This window comes from Neopelma chrysocephalum, unplaced genomic scaffold (genome assembly GCF_003984885.1).
Source record: "Neopelma chrysocephalum unplaced genomic scaffold, ASM398488v2 Primary Assembly neopelma1_45, whole genome shotgun sequence".
Lineage (NCBI taxonomy): Eukaryota > Metazoa > Chordata > Aves > Passeriformes > Pipridae > Neopelma > Neopelma chrysocephalum.
In genome coordinates, this window is record NW_020897704.1 from 2,385,708 (window position 1) to 2,413,517 (window position 27,810).

Below are 27,810 nucleotides of genomic sequence, written 5' to 3' on the forward strand. Positions count from 1 at the left end.
TCACGGATCGGCTGCTCACCCCCAGTGCCCGGGGCCGCCCCGCTGCTCCCTGGGGCTCGCGGTGTCTCCGTGCGCCGCCTCTGGCCCTCAGGGCCGCTCAGACTCCCCCCCGCCATTCCGTGAGGGAACCGCGCCCCCGCAGCTCCATCACCGCCCCCGGCCAGCGCCGGCCCCTCGCAGGGCGCTGCCGCCGCTCCCCGCCCGCCCCGGCCGGGCCGGAGCGGCCCAGACCCCTCCCCTGTCTGCGGCGAGTGGCAGCGAAGAAGGGCGGCGGCGCCATCACGTGAGGGCCCTGCCTGGCGCTCCGCTCTCGGCGGAGCCCCGCTGCCTCCGCTGCCGCCGCTGCCTCCGCCGGGCCCGTCCCGAGCCCCGTCGCCTCGCCTCGCCTCGCCTGGCTCTCCCATGCCCAGCAGCGAGGCGGTGCCGCTGGGTCTGGGCGCCTGCCGCAGGTCGGGGGCGCTGGGCGGCATGCTGTCGCTGGTGGCGCGGCTGCTGGAGTGGCTGCGCTCGCTGTTCTGGAAGGAGGAGATGGAGCTCACCCTGGTGGGGCTGCAGTACTCGGGCAAGACCACGCTGCTCACCGTGCTGGCGGTACGCGGCCCCCGGCCCGGGGCAGGGCAGGGGCAGGGCAGGGCAGGGCGGTGCGGGGTCCGCCAGAGGGGCGGCCGGCGCGGGAGTGATGCCGGCGCGGCCGCCCGGCAGAGCTGGAGGGGCCTCCCGCCCGGAGCCGCCGCTCCGCGCCCATTCCCCGGCAACAAGTGCGGGTTGTGCCGCCGCCTGTCATGGGCTACAGCGGCGATGCGGTGGGATGCGGTGGGAGGGGGGCGGGCGGCGGCATGGGGCAGCTCTTGCGTCGTTTGCAACCTCGAGAATTTCACAGCAGGCTCAGGTGGGTGTGGAAGTGTTTCAGAGAGAGAAAGAAGGTATCTCCTATGTATGACTGCAAAGCATGCCTATCTTGGAGCAGACTCACGGCCATGGGCTCTTGCTGTGATCCAGAGTTGGCTTTTCGTGGCCAGTGTATCCCTAAATAAAACATTTTGCATCCCCCAAGGCCACAACTTGCCTGTCACTGAATTTTCTCCTCCTATCAGTTACATCAATATTAATGACTCCCACAATTCCTCCATAGCTCTTTCCCAGCATTCAAGCCTGATTCCAGCATTCCCTGTGGTGATGGCCTTGCAGCCTCTAATGCCAACACCTACCATGATATTTTCCGTTTTGTCACCATGCTGAAATATGTTCTTCATCTTTGTTTGCTGTGCCCTCCAGCCTGCATTTGGGTCCATCCCAAAGATTTCCATCGGAAGATGAAAGCAAATATGTATATGTTACATGTGCTTACTGCTAATCATGAAGCTTAGTGCATACCCTTTTCTGCAAGGTGATCTCTCTTGTGAGGTGGATCGCATCTGCACCTGCCATGAGATAAAAGTTTCCAGATGTTCTTCAGTCCTTATCTTGAAAAGCTACTAGATCATGAATCAAAAGCAGACCAGGAGGTGTATGGCCTAAAGTCAAAGAGATTGAGACAATGAAAACACGAGTATGTGGTATTTGTTACTTGCTTTTGTATATGATTATAGATTAAGGGAAAAATAGGAGATTATGCATTAGCATGAGGGAAGAAGCGGAGAGAGCAGGAGAAAAAGGAATGCACTGAATGAAAATATGTTTGGGGTGACATCAGCAATCAGTGAACAGAATATACCCGTAGCTGGTATATTAGTTGGTTTGTTAGGCACTCGGGTGGTCCTAGTACCACAGGCCTCAGTACTTCTCATGCCCACTGGAAGTGTTCATCTCCCAAGGTTGGGCCTTGCTGAGGAAAGGGAAAAAGGCATGAGAGATTACATTGCTTCTTGGATTGTTTTCTTCAACAGAGCAAAGAAGAATAGAGCAGTTCAGAGACTTCAGAAGTGTATGCTGTCAGACTTTATGCAGGTTCGTCCACTCCCTTGTATTATACCATCTGTGGAATGGTGTCATAGGTGTTTGTCTCTCTCATGGTAATACCTTGAACACCAGAGCGCTCCTGTTGCTGCGGGTCTGATTTTCCAGCAGATATATTTGCTTAAGAATATTCTACAAGGCATTCATGTTTTCTGACTTGGGGAGGGCCACAGATTGCAGGTTTTGCAGCTTTTGAATCTTTCAGTCTGGAGATGACATGCCATGATAATCGCCAAGGAAAAGTGGTTGGAGAATTTGGAAAAAATTATTCAGGATAAGGCAGTGGATGATAGCTTACTCTTGAGTACTGTTGATACAGGAATGATAAATAGATTGGGAACTCTATGTGTGTTTGTGTATATGTGACTAGAATATGACAAGATGAAAATAACTGTTGTGAAATAGTGGCTACTTAAAATGCAAGCTGCAGTGGATCAAGAAAAAAATTTATAGGAAATGACTACTTTTTTCCACTTCGCAGTAGCATTCAAAGATCCTATCATGCTAACACTGAATAAACACCCTTTGAGACAGTCTCTTCCCTCAAGAGTTTGAGCCATATTTAGTCCTCTGTTACAAGTGAAAACCTTGGATAACGTCATTGCCTTTTACTGTGGACGTGCACTGATGTGATGGAGTAGAATCTGGCCCATGGTTGTTGATATGGTAGTGCTGAGCTGGTGCTACGAAAAAAATTCAGGAGCCGTAAGCTGGGGTGAGATAAGAAAGGGTTTAATTATGCCAAGGCAAAGAGATGTTACGACGCGCGCCCCGGGCTGTGCCCAAGATGTTACATTTATAGCAATATCTGGCCAATCCCAAGTGTGTCCATCCTCTAACTTTTGGCCTGGTCCACCCCCTGGCCCACCTCTCGGAATTGGGTCTGGGGTGCTTTTTGGGACCCCCTCTTCATCATCTTCATCATCTTCAGCGTACAGAGAGCAGGGTGACCCAGTTCTTTGACTCTGTCCTGCGGTTTAGGCCAAGATACAAGCGTTCTCCAAACAAGACAGGTTTGCCTTGACTAAAAGACTAAACATTTTCTACTAGATGTGGGGGTATGAAATGGGGTGAAAGGATTAAGGAATGTATAAACTAAGGGATACTACCGGGAGGAGGGAGAAAGGGGTTTATTTCTAAAATCTACTTCTATTACCTATAAAACTTATAAGGTTTACAAAATTAGAAAAGTAAAAAGACATTAGGGGTTTAAGGCATCAGTAGGGAGTAATGACTGTACTCATTATCAGTTCAATATTCAGCAACTTTTAGAGGACATCACAAACTTCTTAGCATCACTTGTTTTTCATCTGCATCAGTATGTAATCTGTTTTTTACTGAGATATGACAATAAACTTTTTTGCACATTTTATATATTCACAAAAATAGGTAATTTGTCATGTAAAACCTCCTTAGCAAGCAAAATGGAACAGATTTTTTTACTTTATGGTGCTTACAGCACTCAAAACACTGTCATGACAGCTGTTAGACTAATGTGAGCATTGTGTGGGAATATAAAGAACTGAAATATAATACTTTCTTTGTAGCTGGTTCCATTCAACCAGAATGGGAAATTTTTACAGGAAAAGTCTAAAGTCCAATGAATGGGATGCTAATTCTTTACATTCTGTCCTCAACACCAGAGCAGTTATGATGGTTTGGGTTTTTTATTTATTTATTTTTACCTTCGACTTTAGCGTATTACATATGATGTATAATTTGCTGACAAAAGCGGAATCCTGACTTTCTGTGAGTTTGTTTAAACAATAGCCTTCTGAGTCAGCTGTCTGATTTTCCTGTCCTTGAGTAATGATTCTACATTAGGTAGGGTGTATGGGTTCACACGTGTTTATATGTCAGTCCTCCACAAATAAATGTACTACATAGGCTGCATCCCTCCTTGCCCATATACCCATATTTTCTTCCAGAAAAAAACCCTAGGGCACGTGGAATGAAGAGGTGAATATGGGCAGATAGATACAGAAGGGCAGTGGCAAGTCAAGAAGGTCCTGCTTTCCTTGCTGGATGATTGGGAAACCAGGACAGCTGCCTAGGTTGCAGAGAGTGCCTGGGCCTCTATGTAGATGTAACTTAAGTAACTAACTGCATATCTTATTGTACTATGCTTAGGAGACACAATAACCTGTTAATGATACATTTTCAAGAGGAAGAATGAATAATGAGTTATCTACTTAGATTTGAGTTTGTCTTTCTCCTCAAAAGCTGTCTTCTGTAGTGGGTGGAAGTCTGTAAGATTCCTGTTGGCATGATGGCAAGTGTCTCTGTTGTGAAGATATTTGTACTGGGGAAGGAGGCAGCACTTTGATTTTATGGTTGGGGGTTTATGATGTGCTGAGTTAGTATGTTGTATTCTTCTGTCTTAATGTCGTTCTCAGCTTTTATGGGGGGACTCCTCTGCTCTCACCTACTCAGAAAGAAAGGATTACATAGTACTCTGTATAAGTAGTCCTTTGCTATTTTTTATATTTGAAGTTAAACCATTGGTAACAGTAGTGAGAAACTGCAGGAAAATATCTTGGTATAGTAATTCTTATAATGTTTTATCGTATTGTGGGTTGGACTAATTGACCTTTGACAGTTTCTTTCAACTCAAGGAATCCTATGATTCTATATTTTGGCCATGCTTTTTCTGGTTTGCTGAAAGATCAGATGAAGAATTATCTGAAGTCTCGTGGTTTCTGGGCTGATCTTTGTTGCTGAAGAGAATAAAAGATCATTTAAAGGGGCTGAAATGAGCAGTCTTCCTTGGCATGACAATGCAGTAATTGAAGTGCTGGCCAGTGGTCTTGCTGAAAATTGATATTTTACAGTGTTGTAAAATAAAAATTTTTAGATTGCAAATGAGAACTTTTCTTGTTTGTTTCAACTGTTTTATAATAAATATAATTTTGGTTTTATATTCTAGTCGGGGCAGTTCACAGAAGATATGATTCCTACGGTAGGCTTCAATATGAGAAAAATAACAAAAGGAAATGTTACCATAAAGGTAGGTGTGCATGTTCAAATTAATACAGAGTGAATAAATAATGGAGTAATTTCAACTGGAAATATGAAATCATAGGACATTTTGTTTAAGATTATGGGATCATTTCTCTGTTTTTGTAGCTCCAGAGTAACTTCTTTTAAAGCAAATGGTCATGTATTTTTTTGTTACATTAATCTGTTTTATTTCATTATATTCCATGCCGGGCAGAAGCTTTGTTGCACTCTTTTGGGCTAGAAAGGTCATACAATTTTGAGATACTGAGGTAGCTGAGTTGACTTCTAAGGGGGAATCTCCGCTCTCTCTCTCTCCCTCTCTCTCCCCCCTCTCACAACTATAAGTGAAATCTGAAGCAGCTTGACTCCTAACGTGCGTATCTAAGCGGAGAGTGAGGTTTAGCTTACAAGTTAGCTATGCTAAAATAGAACATCTGATGTAAGTCAGTTGTCAGGGAACCATCTCGTAGGGCTGTAGACAAATAGAGATGATGCCACTTTGGTTGAGATATGTGCCGTAGGCTTCAAAGTAGAGATAAGTCACTCCAGTAGCATTAGGCACTGTGTTGTTTCATTATGAAGGGAACCTGATTCATTAGTCTCAATCAAATTCACAACTTCCAGCTAAAATTAGGCCAAAGGAATATAGGATTTTGTCTTTACCTTGACTTTTCCTTTCTTTTCCAACATGTTTTTTCTTTTCTCCCTCAGTTCTATAGATACTCTTCCTCTTGTTTGGTGTGACTCCTAAACCTGTGAGGATTTTCTGAAATTACCTGTAATGTGAATATGAGCAGTAGTTCACTGCCTGCCCATTCTCTCTAAGCAGAGAGCAGATAAAGGGTGGCAAAAGGTGATAACTGACTTCTGTTGGTTGGGGGATGTTAAAGCTGAACTAAAAAACCCTAAACCAAAAATGACCATAGTAGTATAAGTACTGTGACTACCTGTGTTTCTGGTCTTAGTATCTTGCTATACTTTTTCAAGATTTCACATGATTGTAGGCTTTTCAGCTGTACATTTCACTTGTGTATCTCCTTCTGTGTTACAAACTTGCAGAATAATCAACAGGTTCCTCTCTACAGCTGCCTGTATGTTATAGTGCCTAATAAGGTAGTCTTCCAAAATCTATTGAAATGGAAAGTCTGATGTCACCCAACTACTTCCCTCTCATCACCCTAGCCCTCCTTCCCATACACCCTCAGACACCCATACACCCTCTACACCCATAGACCCTCTTGAAATTCATGTCATGTTTGGCTGAAATAAGAACTCTTAACATTACCCATGATTTGGTCTGCAGTAGAGCAGTATTCATGCTGTACAATAGGAAGTTGTAATGATCAGCAGTGAGCTGTTTCCTCTTCTTTCCTTGCTGTGGAGTTTCCATCCAACACTCCTCATGCCCATTAGGTTCTTGTCATCAAACATGTTTCCCTCTTCCACTGCCTGGTTTCCTTGTGTCTCATCTGCTTCCATATGGACATGAATGCCAAACTACCTGCACCTGTCCCTTAAAGAGGAAGCAACAATTGTCATTGCTTGATTCAGGAGTAAGTTTGTCAGAGAAGGAGGACAAAAAAGAAATTCCAACTCTGGGTCCTTCTTGTTGAATGTGTCTCAACAACCATCCATTTGTTGTTGAGGGAAGAGCTGACCTCTGCTATAGAAAGAACATACTTCAGCCTAACAGTATTGTGGTGCATTTCTGTTTGTCTTCTCCACAAAGAGTGCCTTTTTAATCAAAATCAGAACTTGAACTTTTTTTCATTTAGGGACCAAATTCTGCTTTCCAAACAAAGCCTTTCTTGAAAGGAAAATAAAACCAACACCTCTTAAAAAAAAAAAAGTCACAAAATAGGCTTTTAATACACATGCCCATGGTAGGACTTCTGAACCTCAGTATGATATTTTTCATGCTAGAGACAAACTAGACTTATCTTCTGGGAAACCTAAGAGAGAATCAGACCAGCCTAGTAAGGTGGCAGAGATTAAAGGTCATCTTTTACAAGCATCTTAAGTAAATCATAATGTGTGGTTTTACCTTCTGCTTTAGGCCTGGCCCTGCACCCTTGCACCCCTTTTTTGGCAGCATCAGTGATCACATGGCAAAGCAGTAGTCAGATCAGATAACTGGTCTAGGTGAAAGCAGCCTCTATAAAACTGCCAACCAACCAAACCAAACACACATCCATGCTGGCTTCTCCTCAGTCAAATTGCCTAAGAAATGTCCTCCTTAAACAGCTACGTGATTGCTGCTGCCACCACAGCGTGGGAAAATAGGATACAGACACAGGCAAAATGGTGCATTTTGGGGGCAACCTGGACAGATTGACTTAGCTGTAAAACACCATATTTAGAGCGCAAAATCTGATCCGGGAGAAAGCAGTCTCTATTTGGTGAGAGAAACAAAGTTTTCCTTCATCCTTCCACACTGGTAGCTGCAAACTTGAGTACAGCTACCACACCTGTTGCCAGAGGACCGCCAGAGTTACGTGTTTGGTACCCACACACAGACTGCTCATGAATTCAGATAGATCAGGGACAATATTTTAAAAAAAAGTTTAATGCTATGTGGTCAGGATTTATAAACTTTGGATGGTGTTAAGTTTTCTAGTCCTCATGATGAGTTCATGATTCATATTACTTATAAAGGAGAATTTATGGAGGAGTGTCGTGGTCTCTGATACCAGAAGAACAGTTTAATTGTATAGATTTTCTCCCCCAATATTCTGTTTATTATACACAAATTATCATGTACACTAGCTATGACAGCAAATCATATAATGTATTTACAATGGAAACATCAGAAATACCGCCTTACAAGTGCAAATGTATCCTGTGGCCATCCCATGCTCAGTGGCAGATGTGCAGGAGACCAGGACCAGTAACGAAATTGTGATTAGCATTGTGATACAAAGCAGCAAATGCAGACTCACAAGCAAAAGCTGTTTGTTTGAGTTTAAATAGTCAAACTGTCTTAAGTTTTCACTTACTCAGAGGTATTTTTTTCTTACTGTTTTTTCAGGCATGCAGGTGTTATTGTCCATCTGCCTGAGCCTTCCCCTTTCTTTCAGAAGGGTACGTTTGTACCAAAGCACTGCCTTCCGCCTGAGCTTTAGCAATGCTTCTTAATTCATCCAGGAGAGAATTCTGTTTTGAATATTCCTAAATGTCAGTTTCATACCCTTTTTATCTCAGCTGCCTTGGTTTACCACTGATCAAAGTCATCCATGGATGCCACAGTCACTAAAAAAATTAGTGAATTCAACCATAGTTCATAAATAATCCACAGGAATAGGAATTTCCTTTCAGTTCTTTTGTTTTGTGTCTTTTGCCTACAAACAGTGAGGCCATGATTTATATACAGAAATCATAAGGATAGTTTGAGTGCTGTACCGATGCTGCTGCAGAATTGTCAGATATGTAAGAAAATTAAGAAGTTGTTGGTCATTACTAAACTAGACAAAAGTCCTTTATAAGTAGGCAGAGTCTTCAAAATAAATTATTTTTTGAGCCACGACTAGCTCAAGAACGAAATGACTAATGGTTTGTACTGGAGTTGTCTGCACAAAGGATATTAGAAGATTAAGTTTGTGCAGGGAGGGGGGGTATGAGTTTCTGTGGAACTGTGCCTTGTTTTATACTTTGATCTCAAAAGTAATTTTATATATAGTTGTTATAATACAATTTTAAAAATAAGGAGATAATGCTAACATTATTAATGTGTTTGTTGGTTTCAAGAACGATACTTGGTTTGGAAGCCAGTCTGCACACGAAAATGTCTTAACAAGTTCTCTTGATCTCTTTTCTACAACACTATACAGTGAAAATAATAGGTGGAGGGGAATATGGCTCATATATAGATGCATATTTCCTTAAAAGCCTGTCAAGATGAAGTACTTGTATGTTACTATTCCTGTATCTGGGTTAAAATATTGCAGCCTAATTGCTAGATAAAATTTCCAAAATTATTTTACTGTGAGAAGAATGATATCATTTGCTGGTAAGTTGATGTCTGAGGAATGGTGAGAGGGTGCTCCTTGCAAGAATCCTCTTATGAGCTATTTGGAGCCCAGTAACAAGGATTCAAAGTGAAATTTTCTTTAACCTTTTCATCTCAACAAAACAGGTTACCTTTCTCATAGAAATATTACAATATCCAAATGTCAGATATTAAAATTCCTGGATAAGTGTTATTTTACTAAACCTATGAAGTTCTTTAAACATGAAGGGAATGATCTCGATGCTAAGCAGAGATTCGACATTGTGTCTGACCTTTTTCAAAGGTTTCAGGGGACACTGCAAAACATAATCAATTAAATTTACTATAAAAGTGAGGCTGAGGAACCATCTGGGTCAAAAAGTCATCAAATGAAAAACTGGCATTCCAGAAGTGAAAGATTGATCACCTTAGGCAAAGTAAGTTGCAACACCAGCAAGTAGGTGATACTAATCCTTTAGTATTTTTTCGTGTTTTGGGAAGTACTGTGCTAGTGCAGTGTCACTGCCTGGTTTTTATACTACAGTTCCATCTGCAGATTCCTTACAATTCCAGAATGTAGTCTGATTTTGGCAGTCATTTCCAGAAGCCAGTAGATTTATTCTCATTTTTAGTCTGTAGTCTTAGTGTATAAAAGTATGGTCACTGGCATGCCTCTGTGTATGAGAATTTATCTGAAGCACGCTAAAAGAAAAACACTGATGTATGAAAGCTGAAACATTTCATAGGAAGATGTCAGTGTCATGTGCTCTTAGTTGAAGTTGAGCATGATCAGAAATGTAAAGCTGTTGGCTTTAACCATGAATTGTCAAATTTTTGGCTTGTCAATATATTTAGTAACCTATCACCTGTTATTTCCGAAACAAAGAGGCAAAAAGGAAAGATTTTACCACACGGTATTTGAAATCTAAGCAGGAAGCTTTATGGGTTTTGAGGTTGTGGTAGAGGTATTAGAATACAGGATGATTTCTAGCATCAAAATATCTGATGTACTATGACTTAGGAATCTATTAGAACTATTTTGATGAAGTCCATTACAAAACTGATGGCTATCTTTTTTTTTTCCCAACAAAAAAATCTAACTGAATTACTTTGAGATTTTAATTCCAAACAAGTTTTGTTTGCTGAGTAATTTGATTTTGATGGATTTTCTGTATTTTTGGATTTTCTCAGTATTAGGAGTCCTTTTACTTTGGTGAGATTTACTGTTCAACAAGGTAGACAGCAATTACTTATTTTAACAAACCAGGCTTCCAGGGCCTCAGAAGATGTGCATCATGTTTTAAGTGATTGTGAAGCTCCAACTAACCAACTTTAGTGATGGTCTTAGACTAGGTTTAAAAAGGAAATAGAGCATCACAAGGTATGCATATGCACAGATAATGCCACAGCTTCATTTTCCTTGTTCTTGCACTTGTTTTTCTTAGAATTGCACTGCCGGGCAGATTCTGCACAGCCCGGCTTTTGCGGTACCGAGGAGGAAGTGGAGAGCAGATGCTTAGGGGACCGAGCTGCCGGGGCTGGATGATCACCCCGGCTGTCACCACTAGATGCCAGCGTCCCTCCACTGCATCCAGTGCAGGGCCGGCTGCAGGAGGGCGATGCCGGGCTTCTTGCTACTTGCTGTTTGCTCTGGTGTGGCCGAGGGGAGGGGAAGGATACTGGCTCTGTGCGTTCCTCCTCTAGCTTCCTTCATTGCAGCACTCCTCCTCTGGACAGTAGCGTTTTCAGGTCTCCACACATCCTCATACAAACAGAATCTTCCTGCTTTGTAATGCTTCATCCCACTATTCAGGCTATCTTACCTGTCATGCCATCATCTTGCATGTCATGCAGTAATACAAGCCTCAGTGTGTACTCCCTGTATAGCTCAGCAGTGCTACAGCACGTACTGGCTCCATATGGCTTGGGTCACTCTGAAAAGGCCATGCCATATCTGGGCTGATTTCAAGTCAAAGTGGCTATTTCTACAAAGAGGAGTTTTTGTGGAATGTCCCAGTGATTATCATAGTTGTGTGTAAGAAGAACTGTATTGGTGGCTTCAAAAAGAACTGTGATTCACAGCAGGAAGTCCAGTTACTAGTGATAAATCCCAGGGATTGTTTAGTTCATTAGTGACCTGGATGATGGGACAGGGTGCACCCTTAACAAGTTTGCTGGTAATACAAAACTGGGAGGAGTACCTGGTACAGCAGACCGTTGTGCTACCATCCAGAGGGACCTCAACAGGCTAGAGAAATGGACTGATGGGGCCCTTATGAAGGTAAAAAAATGGAAAGTACAAGGTCCTGTGGCTGAAAAGGATCAACCCCAGGCACCACTACAGTCTGACTGGCTGGGAAGCAGCTTTGCAGAAAGGGACTTGGGGGTGCTCATGGACACCAAGTTTGTCATTGGCAAGCAGTGTATCTTTGCAGCAGAGAGATGAGACCAACAACATCCTGGGGTGCATTAGGAAGAACTCTGACAGCAGGTCAAGCGAGGTGGTTTCTCCCTTTTATTCAGCACTGGTAAGGCCATACCTGACGTACTATCCAGTTTTGGGCTTCCCAGTACAAAAGAGATGTGGAGCTACTGGAGAGAGTCCAGTGAAGAACCATGAAGATGATTAAGGAACTGGAGCATCTCTCATATGAGGAGATGCTGAGATATCTGAGACTGTTTAGCCTAGAGAAGAGAAGGCTCAGGAAAATCTCATCAGTGTAGCCAGAAGATGTAGCCAAACTTTTCTCCATGGTGTCTAGTGGGCACAGACTGAAATATGAGAAGTTCCATTTAAACCACAAGAAAAAGCATTCTCAGTGTGAAGAGGATTGAACATTGAAACCAGGCAGGTTCTGGAGACTCCATCCTTGGAGGAGTCTGCTCTAGGTGACCTTGCTTTGACCAGGAAAAGTTGGATTTTGCAATCTTATGGTTTATGCCTCAGTGGTTCTGTGAGGAGGAGTTAAATGAGGGTTAGAGAGCGGCTCAAAAGAATAAATGTGGAGCATACTTGGAATTACTCAAGGATAGTTTGAGAAAAGCCTTGGAGATTGTATCTGTGCTGGGAGTTGTGTGCTGCAGAGTGTAAGACGGGATGACACATTGTATAGGAACCTCTAGGGTGGTCCAGATGCTTGTGGTCAGAAGGCAGTGTCATCAGTCAGAACAGGCAATGTTGAATGTTTCACCAGTCATTCAGAATAACTGTTAGGACTCCTAAAAATGAGGACTGAGAGTTGATCTCAAGGGTGAATCAGATATTTACCAAACATCTTAGGTAATTGCCTCTTAAAATTTGTTCTTCCATGAAGAAGGTTCTGTAACATCCCTTGTTTTGCACAATGTTCTTTCATTCGTGTTAGAAAGCTCTTGTCCTAGTATCTGACATGAGTTGCTGTCATCACAAACCGAGCTGCTTTTTTCTTCTCTTATATACCTAGCAGCCATTTCCTGGGAAACATTATGGTTGTGCTCCTCTCTCCTCCCCTCTTTATACGCCATATTGTCAAAATCTCACCCTCTCTTATCTCATCAGGAGAATCTGAAATTTGTCTGTGTTTGTTCTATAGATTGATTCTCAAAACCAGTGTAGAAGCGTCCCTGACACTGAGGACAGGGCAGTACATACTTCCAAAATCGCACATAGGATGCATCTGATAGTCCATGCTGATTTAACATCTCCAGCACTGTTGCAATCTATATTTAGTTTGTGAACTACTTAAACTTTTTGTCCTGCACCTCTACCTGGTAATTTTCCGTTTTGTGCGGGTGCATTTGGTTCCATTGGTGCTTTGTGTGAAATTTCAGCTGCCTTATTTCAGACCATTCCTCTATCTGGTCCAGATACTTTAGGATTCTGATCCCTTCTGTTTATCCACTCTCAGATTGCAGTTATCTGCAGCTTATATAAACACATGGTGTGTTCCAGCATCCCATTGTGACACCTGGGAACCATAAATGCTGTCCCTGCTTAGTTCTGTCTTCAGCATCTTTGCCTCATTGCTAAATACTGTGAATCTGTCAGGATTGCTCAGATTTGAGAGGTGGAGGATAAGGAGAATACACGAGGAGAGTGCCAGAGAGCTGTGGGGTTAAATCTGTCATGGGAGAATGTCCTTTCCTTGTCCTATCTACCAATATTAGATTACCTTCTTCCAGCACATCCTCTTGGATTTTCTCTGATGTTGAGCAAATACTAATTTTTGCTTTCATGATTATATATGTTCTTCAAGGACAAGCAAAAATAATAATCACCGCAGTAGTTATTGATTAGCTGTTTTGAACTATCTATGTCCTTGCCTCTGGTCTCCTTGCTCTCAGTCTTCTAAGTGCAAGTTCTGCCTACAACTTAGAACTTCTGTATGCCTGCTTTCACCAGAACCTTTTGGACTATGATGTCTAGAGACTGATTCAAGATCATGTGAAAAGAGGGTACAGAGGGTGACATGTGGTCATGCAGAATCAAGGCTTTCTGCTTTGTGGAGGACACAATATTGAGGGTGGGATGATTTGGCTCCTTGTGTGTGTTATGTCTTGATCAAGAGGTTTGCAGTCTTATCTTTAAAGCTGAGTTCCCTGGTACTCTCCTACCTGAGAACCCAGAGTGGAGGTAAGCACCACGAGGTTCAGAAAACACTTTTTAAGAACAGACTTTGCTTTTGTGTCCTGTTTAAAATCCACGTGTTGATCCTTCCAATGTTTTACCTTGTGTCTGTGATAAAATGGCTGATCGTTGAGAAATACTGTCTCCTGTTAAAATGCCTCTGTGCTTGTTGTCAGGAGTTGAAGATACTCAGCCATTTTGTGTTGCAAGTCTATTTCCAGTTCTTCAGTGAAAGTATGATGATTAAATTAAATAATGATAAACATTGAAGTGTGCATATAGATCTTTTTTTCGTCTGATGTGACTAAAATAAAATACCTATTGGTATGTTTAAAAGTTGGACTTTATTGCCAGTGAGGAGTGACAATAGGGTTCTTTAAAGGGCCAAGACTGATTTCAAAGACCATAGTGTTCTGGGAAGCATTTCCTGCAGAAAATGTAACCATGTAGCATACTTTTGTCAGCTTTAAGAGCTGTAAATGTAAAGGCATTTCCAAAATATAGGATAATAGGTAGTAAGTATTCTAAAGTAGTAAGGTATTCTAACTTCCCTAATAAATTACGTGGCTGGTACTACAAGTAAGGTTCTGTAGTTTTGTATACACCGGGCAATTTATTAAAAAAATTTTTAGGTTTTTTATTTTTCTGTTTATTAGATGAGGAAGATGAACATTGTTAGTTGAAGATTCCATCTAGAGTAGGTGACTATTTAGGATTTGTCTCCACTGAGCTTAGCCAGGTGATAAGTAAGCCAGCGTGAGCCAGTTGTCTGAACTCAGTGGAGAGCAGCCTGTGCTTTGCAGGAATGGTTCACCTGGTAGGCAGGGTGGGTGAGACAGATAATTTCCTGCTCTTGGTGCCCTCTGAGCTCTTCAGTAGACACAGAGAAATTTTGATCACTTGGATTAGATGCCTACATTTTAGGTGTTTTAAGTCCCTGTTATTACACATTGAGTTGGCTATCAGTGCAATGACTGCTGCGTGTGCTTTAGCTCATTGGTCACATCTTAGCACCTGTAGCCTTGTGTGTGTACAACATGGTGGTGTGGGATGTTACTGGTGCCACCTTATTCTTCCTAAATACTCTTCTGTGTTTACAATTTCCTTACCTGTTTGTTCAGGTTTGGTTTTGTGGCTGATACTTTCTGAATACTTCCAAGGAGAAAGATACATTTCTGAGTTCAAGTATTTGTAGTGTTGGACTCATCTTGCAAGTTAAGATGTCTGAATGTGAACAGTTAAATGTCTGCAATGAGGTTTAAGCTCCTTTAATGATAGTCAGAGGAGCTGTAGTGAGTACTGTCAAGCCTAGAGCATAATTCTGTCATCCTGAAGATGTTACATCTGATCAGCTGAATGGCTGTCTAGACTTTGCTGAGTACTGTGAGATTGTAGGTACTGAACCCACGCATTGACATCAAAATACAAATGTGTCACTGCCCACGTCCATGTCCACAAGAAATATCCTACCCAGCATGTCTGAAAAAAGCCATGTAAACTGACATCTAGAAAATACTTTTCCTGCAACTTTCTCATGAACCATCAAGCCTTCCTACAATATAAGCTAGTTAAAAGAAACACAGCTAGAGTGTTAATGAGCCTTCCTGTATCTGAGAACTTTCAAAAATCTTCAAAACTGTTCCTCAGCTGCATTTTTGCTCAACTGTCATGATAAAACTGTCATGTGCAAAAGAAAAGGATCTGCTCCTTAAACATAGCTAGTTAATAAATACTGTGGTCAACAATGATTCCGCGATGATGATCTAGTTTACAGATTAAAACATTGCACTTTTTAACGAGAGTGTAGACCTGCAAGCACAATAAGAATTACTATGCTATAGGAGTAGACAGGAACAAATAAAATAGTGATTTATAAAATGCAGTACCAATGAGATATGTGCCTTTGAGATTGAACCTGAACAACTCCTTGAGATTTTGATCCTGTGAGGAAATGGTACCGGCTATCAAAGATACGTTTTCTTGATTTGGTTTGGTCATTCTATAGACCTTTAATGATTCTTAAAATCAGCTGGTGTTCTAAGAATAAAATTACCTCTCAAATATTATGAAACTTTTATTCCTGAGAGACCAGTGAAAACCATGGGAGAAATTTGGAGTTCAGTCTCTTTTTAAAAACACCCAGACAAAACAAATTTATTTTTAAAATTAGCTGTATGTTCAGCTGTTAAGCTGTAGTCTCCTGCCTCTTCCTGTTCACACCCAGAATATACTTTTTACCTGTGTATTAAATATTGGGCTACAAAAATAGTTGATATGGAAAACACACAAGGCTCATGCAAGAAAACTTCTTTAATGCTACAACCTCTCCTCTTTCCTTGTATTCTCACAGTGCTGTCTGTTCAGTCATGTACTGTGAAAATGCTTTGGAGCAGCAATTTGTGTTTCTAATAAAGTAGTTAACTCTCTCATTGGCTATTCAGTATAATAAAGAGTATTTGAAAGTTACTACTTAGAACTGTTTTGGTTTCATAGGCAGAAAGGTGAAGATTTTGTTTTTCATTTCATGCATTTATTTTCTTACCCTATTTCAGATAATTATAAATTAATATATTGACATAAACTGAGTTCCCAAGCACTATTTAAAACACTTAGTCTATCTTGTGTCCTTCATGTTGTACTTTAATGAATAGCTATAAGCCTGATTAGAGAAACTGACCGGAAATTACTTATCTTTCCATTGCTTGAAGGTGACTTTTTCTCCTAATGAGAGTAATCTTGTTCCGCAATGCAGTTTAATACAGTAAGATACAGTATATCATCAAACAAGGACAAAACTATTTTTTTATCTTGTATTATTTATTTTCTGGATAGTCCAGGCTACATAATCTTGTAGATTTTCATGGCTACCAGTGTTGCAAAAATCTGATCTGACTACTGGCCTGCCCTATCCTCTTTCCCTTTATTTTTTCTCTGATCTACCAAGAAAATAATTTAGTTTCTTTTTCCAGACACACAGATGTGCACCAGATGGCTACAGATAGTTTCAAGGTCCTGATGAGTTATTGGAATAATTAGTGTTGGTATAAGGTTTGTCATCTAACCGTAATGCTGAACTGTGTACTCATCACGTTCAAGCTTTTATAATATAAGGGTTAATTTTATTAAGACTTTTGAAACTGTGCTTCAAATGTCAGTGCAGATAGTAATTGATACCCACTTCATGGTCAGAAGTTCCCTCAACTCTCTCATATGTAAAATTCTTGATCTTATGCAGGGGATCAAAGGCAATCTATATGTAGGTGAAATACTAATTTTATGTCAGAAGGAACAGTAAGATATTAATCAGGGAATGATTTTAATGGTGAATTGGGAAATATTTCTTTCTAAAGTATGAGCATAAGATATTGAAAATTATACAGAAATTGATACATAAATACCATTTATGAGCCATGAAATTAAAAAAATAGCGAACATTAATTGCAAAAGGCCTTATCCCAAGGGTCTGTTAAGTCTAACTCTTTGTGCAAGTCTTTGTTGCCACAGCAGGTTTATTACATTTGGATTTATAGTGTAAACGTGAAGACAAGTCCTAAAATTTTGCTTCTCTGTATATTATTTCCAAATTCAGTTTCTTCTGTAATGTATATGCCTCCTAGATCTGATATATGGTACCTATTGTTTTGATAGCTAAATCTGATTGAAATAAGAAATAATTACTTCTGGTTGTCCTTGACAGGGGAACAAATCCATGACTTATTTTTCAGTGTTCATCACTATTTTAATAGGTGTGTCACTTGTAACACGACTGTCTTTGGATGTAGCAGCAACAGCTGCATTGTCACGCAGCCCTTGCCTGCATGATTTAGATATCTTCCCTAGTATTTTGATCTGGAAAACAGTTTTGAAACAAGATTATTGTCATCCACCAAAAATACTGAATTTTTTGCAAGCGAAACAGAATAAGTAACTCCTGTACAGAAAAGTAATGTGTTAGACTTTTAACAATAAGGAATTTTGTGGGATTGCTGGACACTAATAGCATACATAAGTATTTGCAGGATTGGAGCTTTATGAAATCCCAAGCAGAATTTGAGCTTTTTTTCCTTAAGGGCACACTGCTTAATCACTTGAGGCCTACCCTATACTACTGTTTCCTTTCTGATTCTGACCAGTTAATCCATGTGTCTTTTAGAGCATATTTGATGAACAAATGGCAGAGCTGTGGAGGTATTGGTGCTCCCTACAGTATATCATCCCTTATGTGGACTCAATCTGCTCTCCAACCAACTCTTTATTTAATATCTGTTTTTAGCCTGCTGAAGGTCTGATATATTCTTAACACAGGTCTCTGTAGCCGCATTAAAAAGTGAGTGGGAAAGGATAACATTCTTCAAATGGATATTTGGAGCTTTTGATGTCACAGGACTGACTTGCTCTGTGAATGTGCCTGTCCCTTTCCATTGACTGGAAGGGGACGAGAAGACCAGTTTCTTGAGGAAAGTCACTTAAAAAATTTTGGCATTGGCAATACAACCTGCATGCTGCATGTAAGAGTTCATTTAATCTGTTGTGTTACTACTTTGTAGTTGAAAATGTTTTGGGGCTGTGGTGTTCTTACCTTTGCCAGGTATGGGACATTGGAGGACAGCCAAGGTTTCGAAGCATGTGGGAGCGTTATTGCAGAGGAGTCAATGCAGTTGTGTAAGTTTTCTTTTGTATGCCTACAGAAAATGTACTCTGCAATATATATTATTATAGTATTATACATTATATATAAAAATAATATAGATAAGGTTTTCTTTCTGTCCACCTCCCTTACATAAGAAGACCCAATACAATAAAAGTAGTGTGTTTTACACATCCAGCAACCCAGACATATAAGTAATTGCATATTCCAGACCATTTTTTCCCCACAGGCTGCATTTAATTCTGTTTTTCCTGTATCAATAAATGCAGGGTTTATTCAACTCAGGACTTTTCTAATGCTGTTGTCAATATGAACACATTTGTCACATTTCAGATGTTTTAATACAACTTTCTGCAAGTAGTGGGCAATACTATGAATAACTACATTCTCGTTGCAGTTACATGGTGGATGCAGCAGACTTAGAAAAAGTAGAAGCTTCAAAGAATGAGCTACACAGTTTGATAGATAAGCCACAATTGCATGGAATTCCAGTAAGTATTTTGATTATTATTCTTACTGGAACGTAGACAGTAAATTCTCATTAATTAGTTCCTCTGGACTCTTGAAAATATTAAGTTAAATATGATGCAGCCTTGATGCATTGAGCACTATTAGAAAAATTATTGTGATATTTTTTAGAGGACTCAGCATCTTATGAGTGCTGCAGTGTGTTTGTATGTTTTCTTGTCGAAAGGTCATAACAGATTTGGAAAAAATCTGTTTTCGTGTGTCGTATTATCAGACAGTAATTACTTTGAGTCAGTCCCCTTGTTGGCTGGGTTTGAAACAGTGACCCAGATATGTTCCTGAGGCATGTTTCTTAAGGCATGTGAGATTTGTCTTTCTCCAGGTTGGCAGACACTAACATCAAGTAGTGTCCTCTGTTTTCAGAGATTGTGTAGGAGCTTGGCTTTTTGTGTGTCCTGACTTTTTCTTGACTAAGTTTTTCAAACCAAATTATGTGGAAAAAAAATGCAAATACGCATCTTTTCTTCAGTAGGAAGCGTCAAAGAATAGCGTATTCAGCTGAAATTCTAATGAAGAATTATAGAGGTGGAGACTAATGTTTAATTAAATGTAAATCTGCCAGTTTAGAAATCCATCTGGTTAATATTGGTCTTTATGTTGGCACCACCAAGCAAGAGCTCATACCTGTTATTGTAAGAAAGAAAATGGTAGTACATACAAATGAGGAAGAAGTTGCTCACAAGTTGGTGGCTCTTTCTTGGCCCCTGTTTTGTAAGCAATTATTTGGACATTTGGCCACTGGAAGTAATTGAAGTCATCTGAGGATGAGTAGACAGACTGCCAACATAACATTCTGAGAATCAAGATCTCACACATCCATTTTCAAAGGAGAATTTTTCAAGTGACTATCTTTTTTTATAAGGTTTGCTATTATTGTTGTGATTTTATATAGTAATTACCTATTGAACAAATCCTACAGAAATCTGTAGTCATGCTGTTCGTAGTGAGTGACATTGCCTGTCCTTTGTGCTCTCTTCACATGCTGTTTTACTTCTCACTTTTCCTTCCAGAAATGATAGGTCTCTCGTATCTTCAGAAGTATTTAATTAAGTTCCTTGCCTTTTATATGTTATAATACCACATTCCACATGCCCAGCCTGACCAGCATGGTAATTTCCGAGGTGCAGTGATGTATTTTTTACTTACTTTCATTTCATAGGTAGTAACTAGTATTGAACTTCCTTCAATTTATTGTGCTCAGGCTTTGGCATTATAGATTTTGAAGTAACTTTATTAATATGAGACTGCAGGTAATGAGTTTAATATATTCTAGGTTCATGGGAAATAATGGGACAATCTTGACCTAGAAAATTGTAGCACATCTGGAAAACATTAATGCAATAATAATTAGAAAAACCTTCAGTTGCTTACTTTATCTTAGAATGTGCTAAACCGATTTATCTAATCTTCATTTATACTTGAAGCCTTAAGTATTACATAGGAACTCTGAAGTTCCAGCATCTATTCAGTAAATTATCTGCGTTTCTCCGACTTCTTTCCTAATGGCTTCCTTTCAGATTTCTACCATGGATGCTCAAAGTGGAGGGAGAAGGATTGGTCGTTTGGCTGGTGCTTGCGTGATACGTGATTCAGATGCCAGGCTGTTTAGTATTTCAGTGTTAAAAAGCAGGGAACCAAAACTGTAAAGAGAATCGTGTGTGGGACTTTAGGATCTCGCCTCTGCTGCTGAGGACCTGCTTTTGATTCACATTAGTCTGGTCCTGTGAATTGAATGTCCATTGGTGGCTTAAGTGCACCTGGTGCATGCTCTCTTCCACATTTAGTTGCATGCAATCTGATGCTATCCTATAATGCAATCCAGAATGGAGGGATTCACTTCCAAAGGAGACTTCTGACAGTAATACACCCAGAAATAATTGGATCCAGTTTTCAGAGGCTGTGCATCTAGCATCTGGCCCTGACTAAGAGTGGGATTTCCATGATGCTGCCGCTGTCATTGGTCATTTTGAATATGTCCTCTATTGCGTTCTAAATACTTAGCTGCAAGAACCAGAATAGTTCTTCATATTGGTAGAATAACCAACAAATGGTTAAAGACAAAAATAAAATTTTATTGCTTGTGGATTTAATATCCATATGAATTATTTCTTTCAGGTGTTAGTTCTTGGAAATAAAAGAGACCTCCCAGGTGCACTGGATGAGAAGCAGCTAATTGAGAAATTGTAAGTAAGTGGCTTGTGTAAAAAGCTGAGGCACTGTGAAATTTGATATGTAAGAGAAAATCATTGGAAGTCTGTGGCAATAACTGGCTATAAAAGATTCCATTTTACATTCTCAGATATTCCAATTCGGGCTCTGCTGGCACTTGACGTAGTGATCTACACTGATAACTAACTGCAGTAGATTTGAACCTTTCCTGATTGTTGTTTCAGTTGTGTAAAGTTGTTTCTGATAATCCTGTTTTCCCATCATGGTAGCTACAACTGCTATGGATGGTAATAGGGTCACTTAGACTTTTCAGAGTACATTGTAGTGGCAGTTTAATGCTCGAATGGCATTAGAACAGAACCATTTCAAACTACTGTCTGTAAATTTGAGCAATTCAGATATTTTTGGCATATATCCAAAACATACACTTATTCACTTATTATTAGTTTCAGGATTACTGAAACTAACAAACTGATGGATTTTAAGGGTAATAGTAAGGGAAATACACAATTTTGTAAAAATGGCCAGTACAGCAGTAGTTTTGTAGAATTAAGATTCTATGTCACAAGTCACATAATTTTAATTAGTAGGAGTGAAGTGAAGTTTTGGTATAGTAAGGATGGTCTGAAGTCTAGACAGCTAAAGTAGGACTCACAGAATAGCTGAGGTTGGAAGGACTCTTGTGATCATCTTGTCTACCCACCTGCTCAAGCAGAGCCGTTTGCGTCTTAGAGCTGATTGCCCTGGACCATGTCCAAGCATTTTTTAATATCTCTTGAGGATGGAGACTGCAGCCTCTCTGGGCAACCTTTGCCAGTGCTTGGTCACTCTTAAAGATAAAAAGTGTTTCTGTGTGTTCAGAGAGAGCCTCCTGTGTTTCAGTTTGTGGCCATTGCCTCTTGTCCCATCACTGGGCTCCATCTTGTTTATAGCCTCCCTTCAGATTTTTGTACACATTGATAAGATGTGGCTCCCTAAGCTTTTCTTTAACGGTGGATATTTGGGAAGGGGAGATCCTTCAGGCCTCGTTTTAGTCCATAACCTGGAAGGAGTATGCCCTTCCACCCTCCCCCCGCCACGTGGCCCTGGGACCCCAAGACGGAGCACTCACCAGACCACCAGGGGAGAGAGGACGAAAGAGAGGGTTTAATTGTGGGAGGGGGCTTATATAGCCCTTGGGGACCAATCACAGGTGAGGGGTCACAATCAAGGTAAAGGGTTTACAGCCAATAAGGGAGGGGTTAACAAGGGACCAATGGAAACACCTTGGGACATCTTCCCAGGACACTCTGGCCCGAGAGATAAGGGATTTACAGTGGAGGTATAGGGAAAAACGCAGTGGCTCTGTAAAGAGCCCTCTTAACATGAGTTTAGACAACATTAAAAACTTCTGCTTCATCAGTCCACCTTTGGCAGGATTCTTTCCAAACATCCATTGCTACATTTCTTCTTTAGGCTAAACAGTCCCAGCTCTCTCAGCCTTTCCTAATATGTGAGTTGCTCCAGTTCCTTAATGATTTTAGTGATCCTTTATTGAACTCTCTCCAGTAGCTTCACATCCCTCTTTTACTGGGGGTCCCACAAGTGGACATGGGTATAGCCTTATCAGTGCTGAGTAAGAGGGGAAGGATCATCTCCTTCAGCCTGCTGGCAGCACTCTTAATGCACCCCGGAATACCATTAACCTTTTTTGCCACGCTGCTAGATCATTTTCGACTTGGTGTCCTTTTCTGCAAAGCTGCTTTCCCAGACAGTCAGCCTCTGACATGTCCTGGTGCCTGGGGTTGTTCCTCCCCGAGGGCAGAATTTTACACTTCCCCTTGTTGAGCTGCATGAGGTCCCTGTCAGCCCATTTCTCCAGCCTGTGGAAATCCCTCTGGATGGCAGCGTGACCCTCTGGTGTATCAGCCACTTCTCCCAGTTTTCTCTCATCAGCAAACTTGCATTCTGCCCCATCATTTGTGACAAATGAAGATGTAGAACAGGATTGGACACAATATTGATTCCTGGTGTACACTGCTAATCACTGGGCTCCAGCTGACCTTCGTGCCACTGATCACCTGACTGTTCAGCCAGTCTTCGGTGCACCGTCTGCTCATCCAGCCCATACTTCCTCAGCTTGTCTATGAGGATACTATGGAAGACATTGTCAAAAGCTGTACTGAAGTCAAGGTGCACAATATCCATTGCTCCCCTGTCACCTACCAGGCTGTAGATTTCATCGTAGAAGGTTATTGTGTTGGTCAAGCATGCTTTCCCTTTTGTGAATCCATGCTGACTACTCCTGATGACCTTCTGGTCTGTCACATGCCTGGGAATAGTTTCCAGAATTATTTGCATCATCACCTTCCCAGGAATTAAGGTGAGGCTGACTGTCATGTACTTCCCTGTGTCCTGCTTCCTGCATTTGCTGAAGAGTGACATTTGCTTTCCTCCACTCTTGGGCACCTCTCCCAGTTGACATGATTGTTCAAAGGTTATCAAGAGTGGCCCACAATTACATTAGCCAGCTTCTTTATCACTTGTCCATCCCACCAGGGCTGATGGACTTCTCTAAATCCAGTTTGCTTATTTATTCCTGGACCTGAGCCTCTTCCATCAAGGGTACAACTTCCTTGCTCCTGATTTACCCTTAGTCTCTGCAGCCTGGGATCTGAAGGCTAATCTTGCTAACAAGGGCAGCATTTTAATGTCTTGTGTAAATAAGTACTTGTCTTATTGAGCAGTGGGCCCACATTTTCTTCTGTCTTCCATTTGTCACTTATGTACTTAGAGAAGCCCTTCTAATTTCCTTTGGCATCCCTCATGAGGTCCAACTTCAGTTAGGCTTTGGCTGTCCTAACTGTGTCTCTGCATGCTTGGACAATGTTTCTGTGTTCCTCCCAGGTTACCTGTCTCTGGTTCCACCTTCTGTATACTTCCTTTTTATTACTGGGTCTTGCCATGGGCTTATAATTCATTCACTTAGTGCTTTCTGGCTTTTTTCCTGGACTTGTAAGGATGGATTACTCTTAAGCTTGGAGATGATCTTTGAATATTAATCAGCTTTCTCAAACACTTCTTTGCTACAGGGCCTTACTCCATGGGACTTTTCCAGGCAGATCCCTGAAGAGGCCAATTCTACTTTACTGAAGTTCAGGGAAGTCACTATTTAGTTGTCTTCTTGATTAGAGTCTCTTGTGGTCTCAAGACTCTTTCCTTCTCAGTGCCTCCACTCCCTATCTGCTTCAAGGGCATAGTCTTTTTTGTGCATGTCTGTGTCTCTTGTGTGAGGATAAATAAATGAAAAAATAACAAAGTGCTCAGAAACTCTGAGAGGGGAAATTCCCAGAAAGAAGTTAATTAAGAAATCAGTTTCTTCTTGAATGTAGAGGCATCCTTTCAATAGGAATCAGATCTGATATATTAAGTATGATATAGTAAACATCCTGAAGATAAATGGTGTGATCGTTTGAGTACTGTTACTTGATTATGAGTTACTGGAGATAAGAACTCTGAATTCTAAGTGAAAAGAGTAAAAGGTGAATGATGACATGGATAATACTTGATTGCCACTACAAAATGTTATTTTTAGCTCATGAATTTCTGTGTTTTTATTGCACACTATTACACTGACTTAATGAGAGATTTGAATTTTTGTGAAATGACTTTATAACCTTTTAGTCTTTATAGTTTTAAGAAATGTGTGGTTTTCTGTGTGGCATATTTTAAGAATTTAACATCTGAGAACAGAACTGAACCCACTGAGTAAAAAGCAGAAAACTTACATTTAATGGAAATTTGTTGTCAGTTTTTGTGGCATTATAACAGTACTTATTATTTTTGTTTCTGTAGAAACCTTTCAGCTATTCAAGACAGAGAAATCTGTTGCTATTCTATTTCCTGTAAAGAGAAGGATAACATTGGTAAGATTTTTCCAACATCATCAATATAGGCTTTGTACTTTGGATTAAATCTTAAAAATGTTAATGAGATCTGAGCATCTACCTTCAATATTATTTTACATTGAAAGATATTCTGCAAATACTGTACGCAACTGTATTTGTTTCAACCTAGAATTATATGTAATTTAAAAGTAATTTATAGAATTATCTAATTCCGTGAGAAGTTAATTTGACAGGGACCTTGGAAAATTGCGTGTTTTACTCCATACAAGATTTTACTTGGTAAGCAGGTTTTACATGCATGTGGCTGTGTGGTGGTGTTCGTTGAACTGAGGGCACAGTGCTTTTGTCCCACTGGAGATGAAAAGGATGTATCCTGTAGTCAGGACCTATAAAAGCCCCATGAATTTGTCCTCCATCTGCCTTTGGTTTTTGCATTTTCCATCTCTCCTATCTTCCACTTTCCTGTTCCCTTCCCTCCACAGAGCAGGAGAAGGGAATGAAGCACAGACGGAGCCAGCAGCAGCAGTAGCAGTAGTTGCCTGGGGGCATGCTGCCTCTGTGCCACCCTCCTTCTCTGCATGCTGCTAAAACAAGTGGTGCTGAATGGGAGGGATGCAGCCTGGGTTCACATTTATAGCTGGTACTTGGGGAAGCCAGACTTGCTAGAAGAGCTGGGCAGCTCTGTAGGGCTCAGCTGAATGAGAGACTGTGAGAGTAGGAATGGGAGGAAAGCCAGTTTCTCTCAGCAGCAGGGGAAATTTCTATCCTATGCAGAGAGGACCAGGTAGTGGAGATGGTGAGGAGACTATGCCATTACACCTTGGTTCAGTGAGCTGTGGAAGATTTCAGCTCTGTGCAGAGATGTGTTGGGGAGTGAGGGCTTCTCCTGGAAGTGGTCTATGTGATTGGGATGTGTTAGTTTGAAGGAGACCAGCCCCAGGTCTGCTGCAGCTTGGGATGCAGCTGTTATCTCAGAGCAAGGGGAAATACATACTTTTACATTGGGGAAGATTAGACTTCAGGATATAAGGACTGCGGAAGACAATGTAGGATAATCTCAATAGGTGAAAGGCAGTGAAGGTGGTTGAGGTTTTTGAAATGCTGTGCTTGATCCTCATCAAATTGGCAAGACTGCAGTGAAGGTTCTCTCAGAAGTGGTATTGTGACTGGAAAATGGCAAAACCAGCTTAATTTCTGAACAAGTCCTGGAAAAATAGGTTTTGATCCTGGTTCATTATATGGATGTCCTGGAGGAGAATAGCATGCAAAAAAAAGGGTGCTAAAATTTGCAAACAAGGAAATAATGAAAAGAACGACCACGAATGCAGAACTGTGTAGATCATTTACTTGTGGAAGTTCTGGGAGTAGTGATGAAAAAGACTCAAATCCTAACTGAGAATCGGTCAAGCACCTTCCAGTGTAACATTATGCCTAGAAACATTAGCCTGGTTCCTGAATATTTGCCCAAAGAAGTAATAAATGGGAGCAGACTGTGTATATCATTTGTGTTTGGAACTGTGCAGGCATTGCTGGAGCAGTCTGTGACGTATTTTGAGGAAGCCCTTGAGAAACTGAAAAGAGGTTGAACAAGAACCTAGGGAGATCAAAGGGCTGGAAAGTATCATTTATAATGAAAGACTATAATGAAAATGTATTTAGCTTATTAAAGTGATGAAACTACTAGTCTGTTAAGGAGAAGACTGGGAGCTGTCTTCTTCCTATACATTTTTGATTAATGTCAGTGCAGTTGAATGAGATGATACTTGTTTTTCAGTGCACACTGCAGCCTAGCTAACTGGTCTCATCAGGAGGTGTAGGTGTAAGGCTGCCAGTTTCTGTGTCCTGACAGACTGTGGAAGATTATTATATAGTTATTAGCTTTGCTTTAGATGCAGTGTCTAAGCTGGTCTGCAAGGATATTCGTAGAGTGCTGTCTTCAACTAAGTACATATATGGCAACAAATTTCAATTTGAGGGCTAGAGCTGTTGCTGCCCCCTGACATCCTTCCTGCCTTCCTGACAGATGTTACTGCCTTGAGGCAAAAACATCTAATCTACTCATGAATCAGTTTGTGAACTGCTGCAGATTTCAGCCCAATGCATTAGATTGCATCAGGAGGGGTGCCAATTTCAGCTATCAAATTTTAGTCCAGTGTTGCACGTCTTTCAGAGACCTTGGAGTCCAACAACCTACCTAAATAGCTTTTTAATATATTGTGTTTAATATATTGTCACATGTTTGCCCTTCTCATTCCTTCTGTTTGTGTATTTCTGCCTTTGTTCTCACATTGCATTTCATTCTAGTCTGGATTTTACAGTTCATTTTATGGTCATCTTAAATCTTTGCTTTTTCAACAGTTCCTCATCTGTGGCTTAGAAAACTTGATGTCAGTTGTCATATTTCAAGAATACAAAAAGCACATAATTTAAAAACGTTTAAAAAAACAAGAAAAAACCCATCTAGAGGTTTAAGTGCTGAGCTTTAATTATGTGTAAATGAGAGCCTGTGGTTTCTACGTTTTGTTTGGTTGGGGTTTTTGTATTCCTATTAACCTGCTGGTGTTCTGTAGTGCTTCTACACTCTGCAAACAGGCTGTTGAGTTTTTCATTTTGTTTCATCTGTCCTGGCAGACATAACATTACAATGGCTTATTCAGCACTCTAAATCAAGACACTGTTGAAGAAAACTTTGGCTGAAGATAACTCTTCCCCAGTCACTTTGACTCCTCTCAGCTGTACACAACTGAAAAGAGAAAGAATACAACTGCGTACTACCAGGACTCACTGTGGTCGTATTTGTTAACAGAAGTAAATCTGAATTGTAGCTTGTCTCTCTATTTTGATTTGTTTTTTGTTTTTAAATCAAGATATTTGTCTGCCTAGGTGAAATTCCCGAACGCCTTAATACAAGCCTGGAAGAAATCAGTACTTTTTTGAGCTGAAATGTTTGAGTTTATGCATGCAAATTGTCAAAAACTTAGTAATTTTTTTCTAATCTGAAATTGAATAAACTGCACATTGGAAACAGAAA

General features: G+C 40.7%; 1 protein-coding gene across 1 annotated transcript; it reads left to right on the plus strand.

Annotated features, from left to right (window-relative positions):
- Positions 1-252: 252 nt before the first annotated feature.
- On the plus strand, positions 253-27,810 carry LOC113965581 (ADP-ribosylation factor-like protein 8B). The gene is made up of 7 exons (XM_027679187.1): positions 253-591; positions 4,883-4,963; positions 18,136-18,209; positions 18,593-18,686; positions 20,839-20,906; positions 24,727-24,797; positions 27,411-27,810. Exons 1-7 carry the CDS (start codon positions 403-405, stop codon positions 27,458-27,460), a joined length of 627 nt encoding a protein of 208 aa, XP_027534988.1. The 5' UTR covers positions 253-402; the 3' UTR covers positions 27,461-27,810.

Coding starts and splice junctions, on each gene's coding strand:
- LOC113965581 (XM_027679187.1), top strand. CDS start 403: ATGCCCAGCAGCGAGGCGGTGCCGCTGGGTCTGGGCGCCTGCCGCAGG. Junction 4,964..18,135: donor AAGGAAATGTTACCATAAAG/GTAGGTGTGCAT, acceptor TACCTTTGCCAG/GTATGGGACATTGGAGGACA. Junction 18,687..20,838: donor CACAATTGCATGGAATTCCA/GTAAGTATTTTG, acceptor TATTTCTTTCAG/GTGTTAGTTCTTGGAAATAA.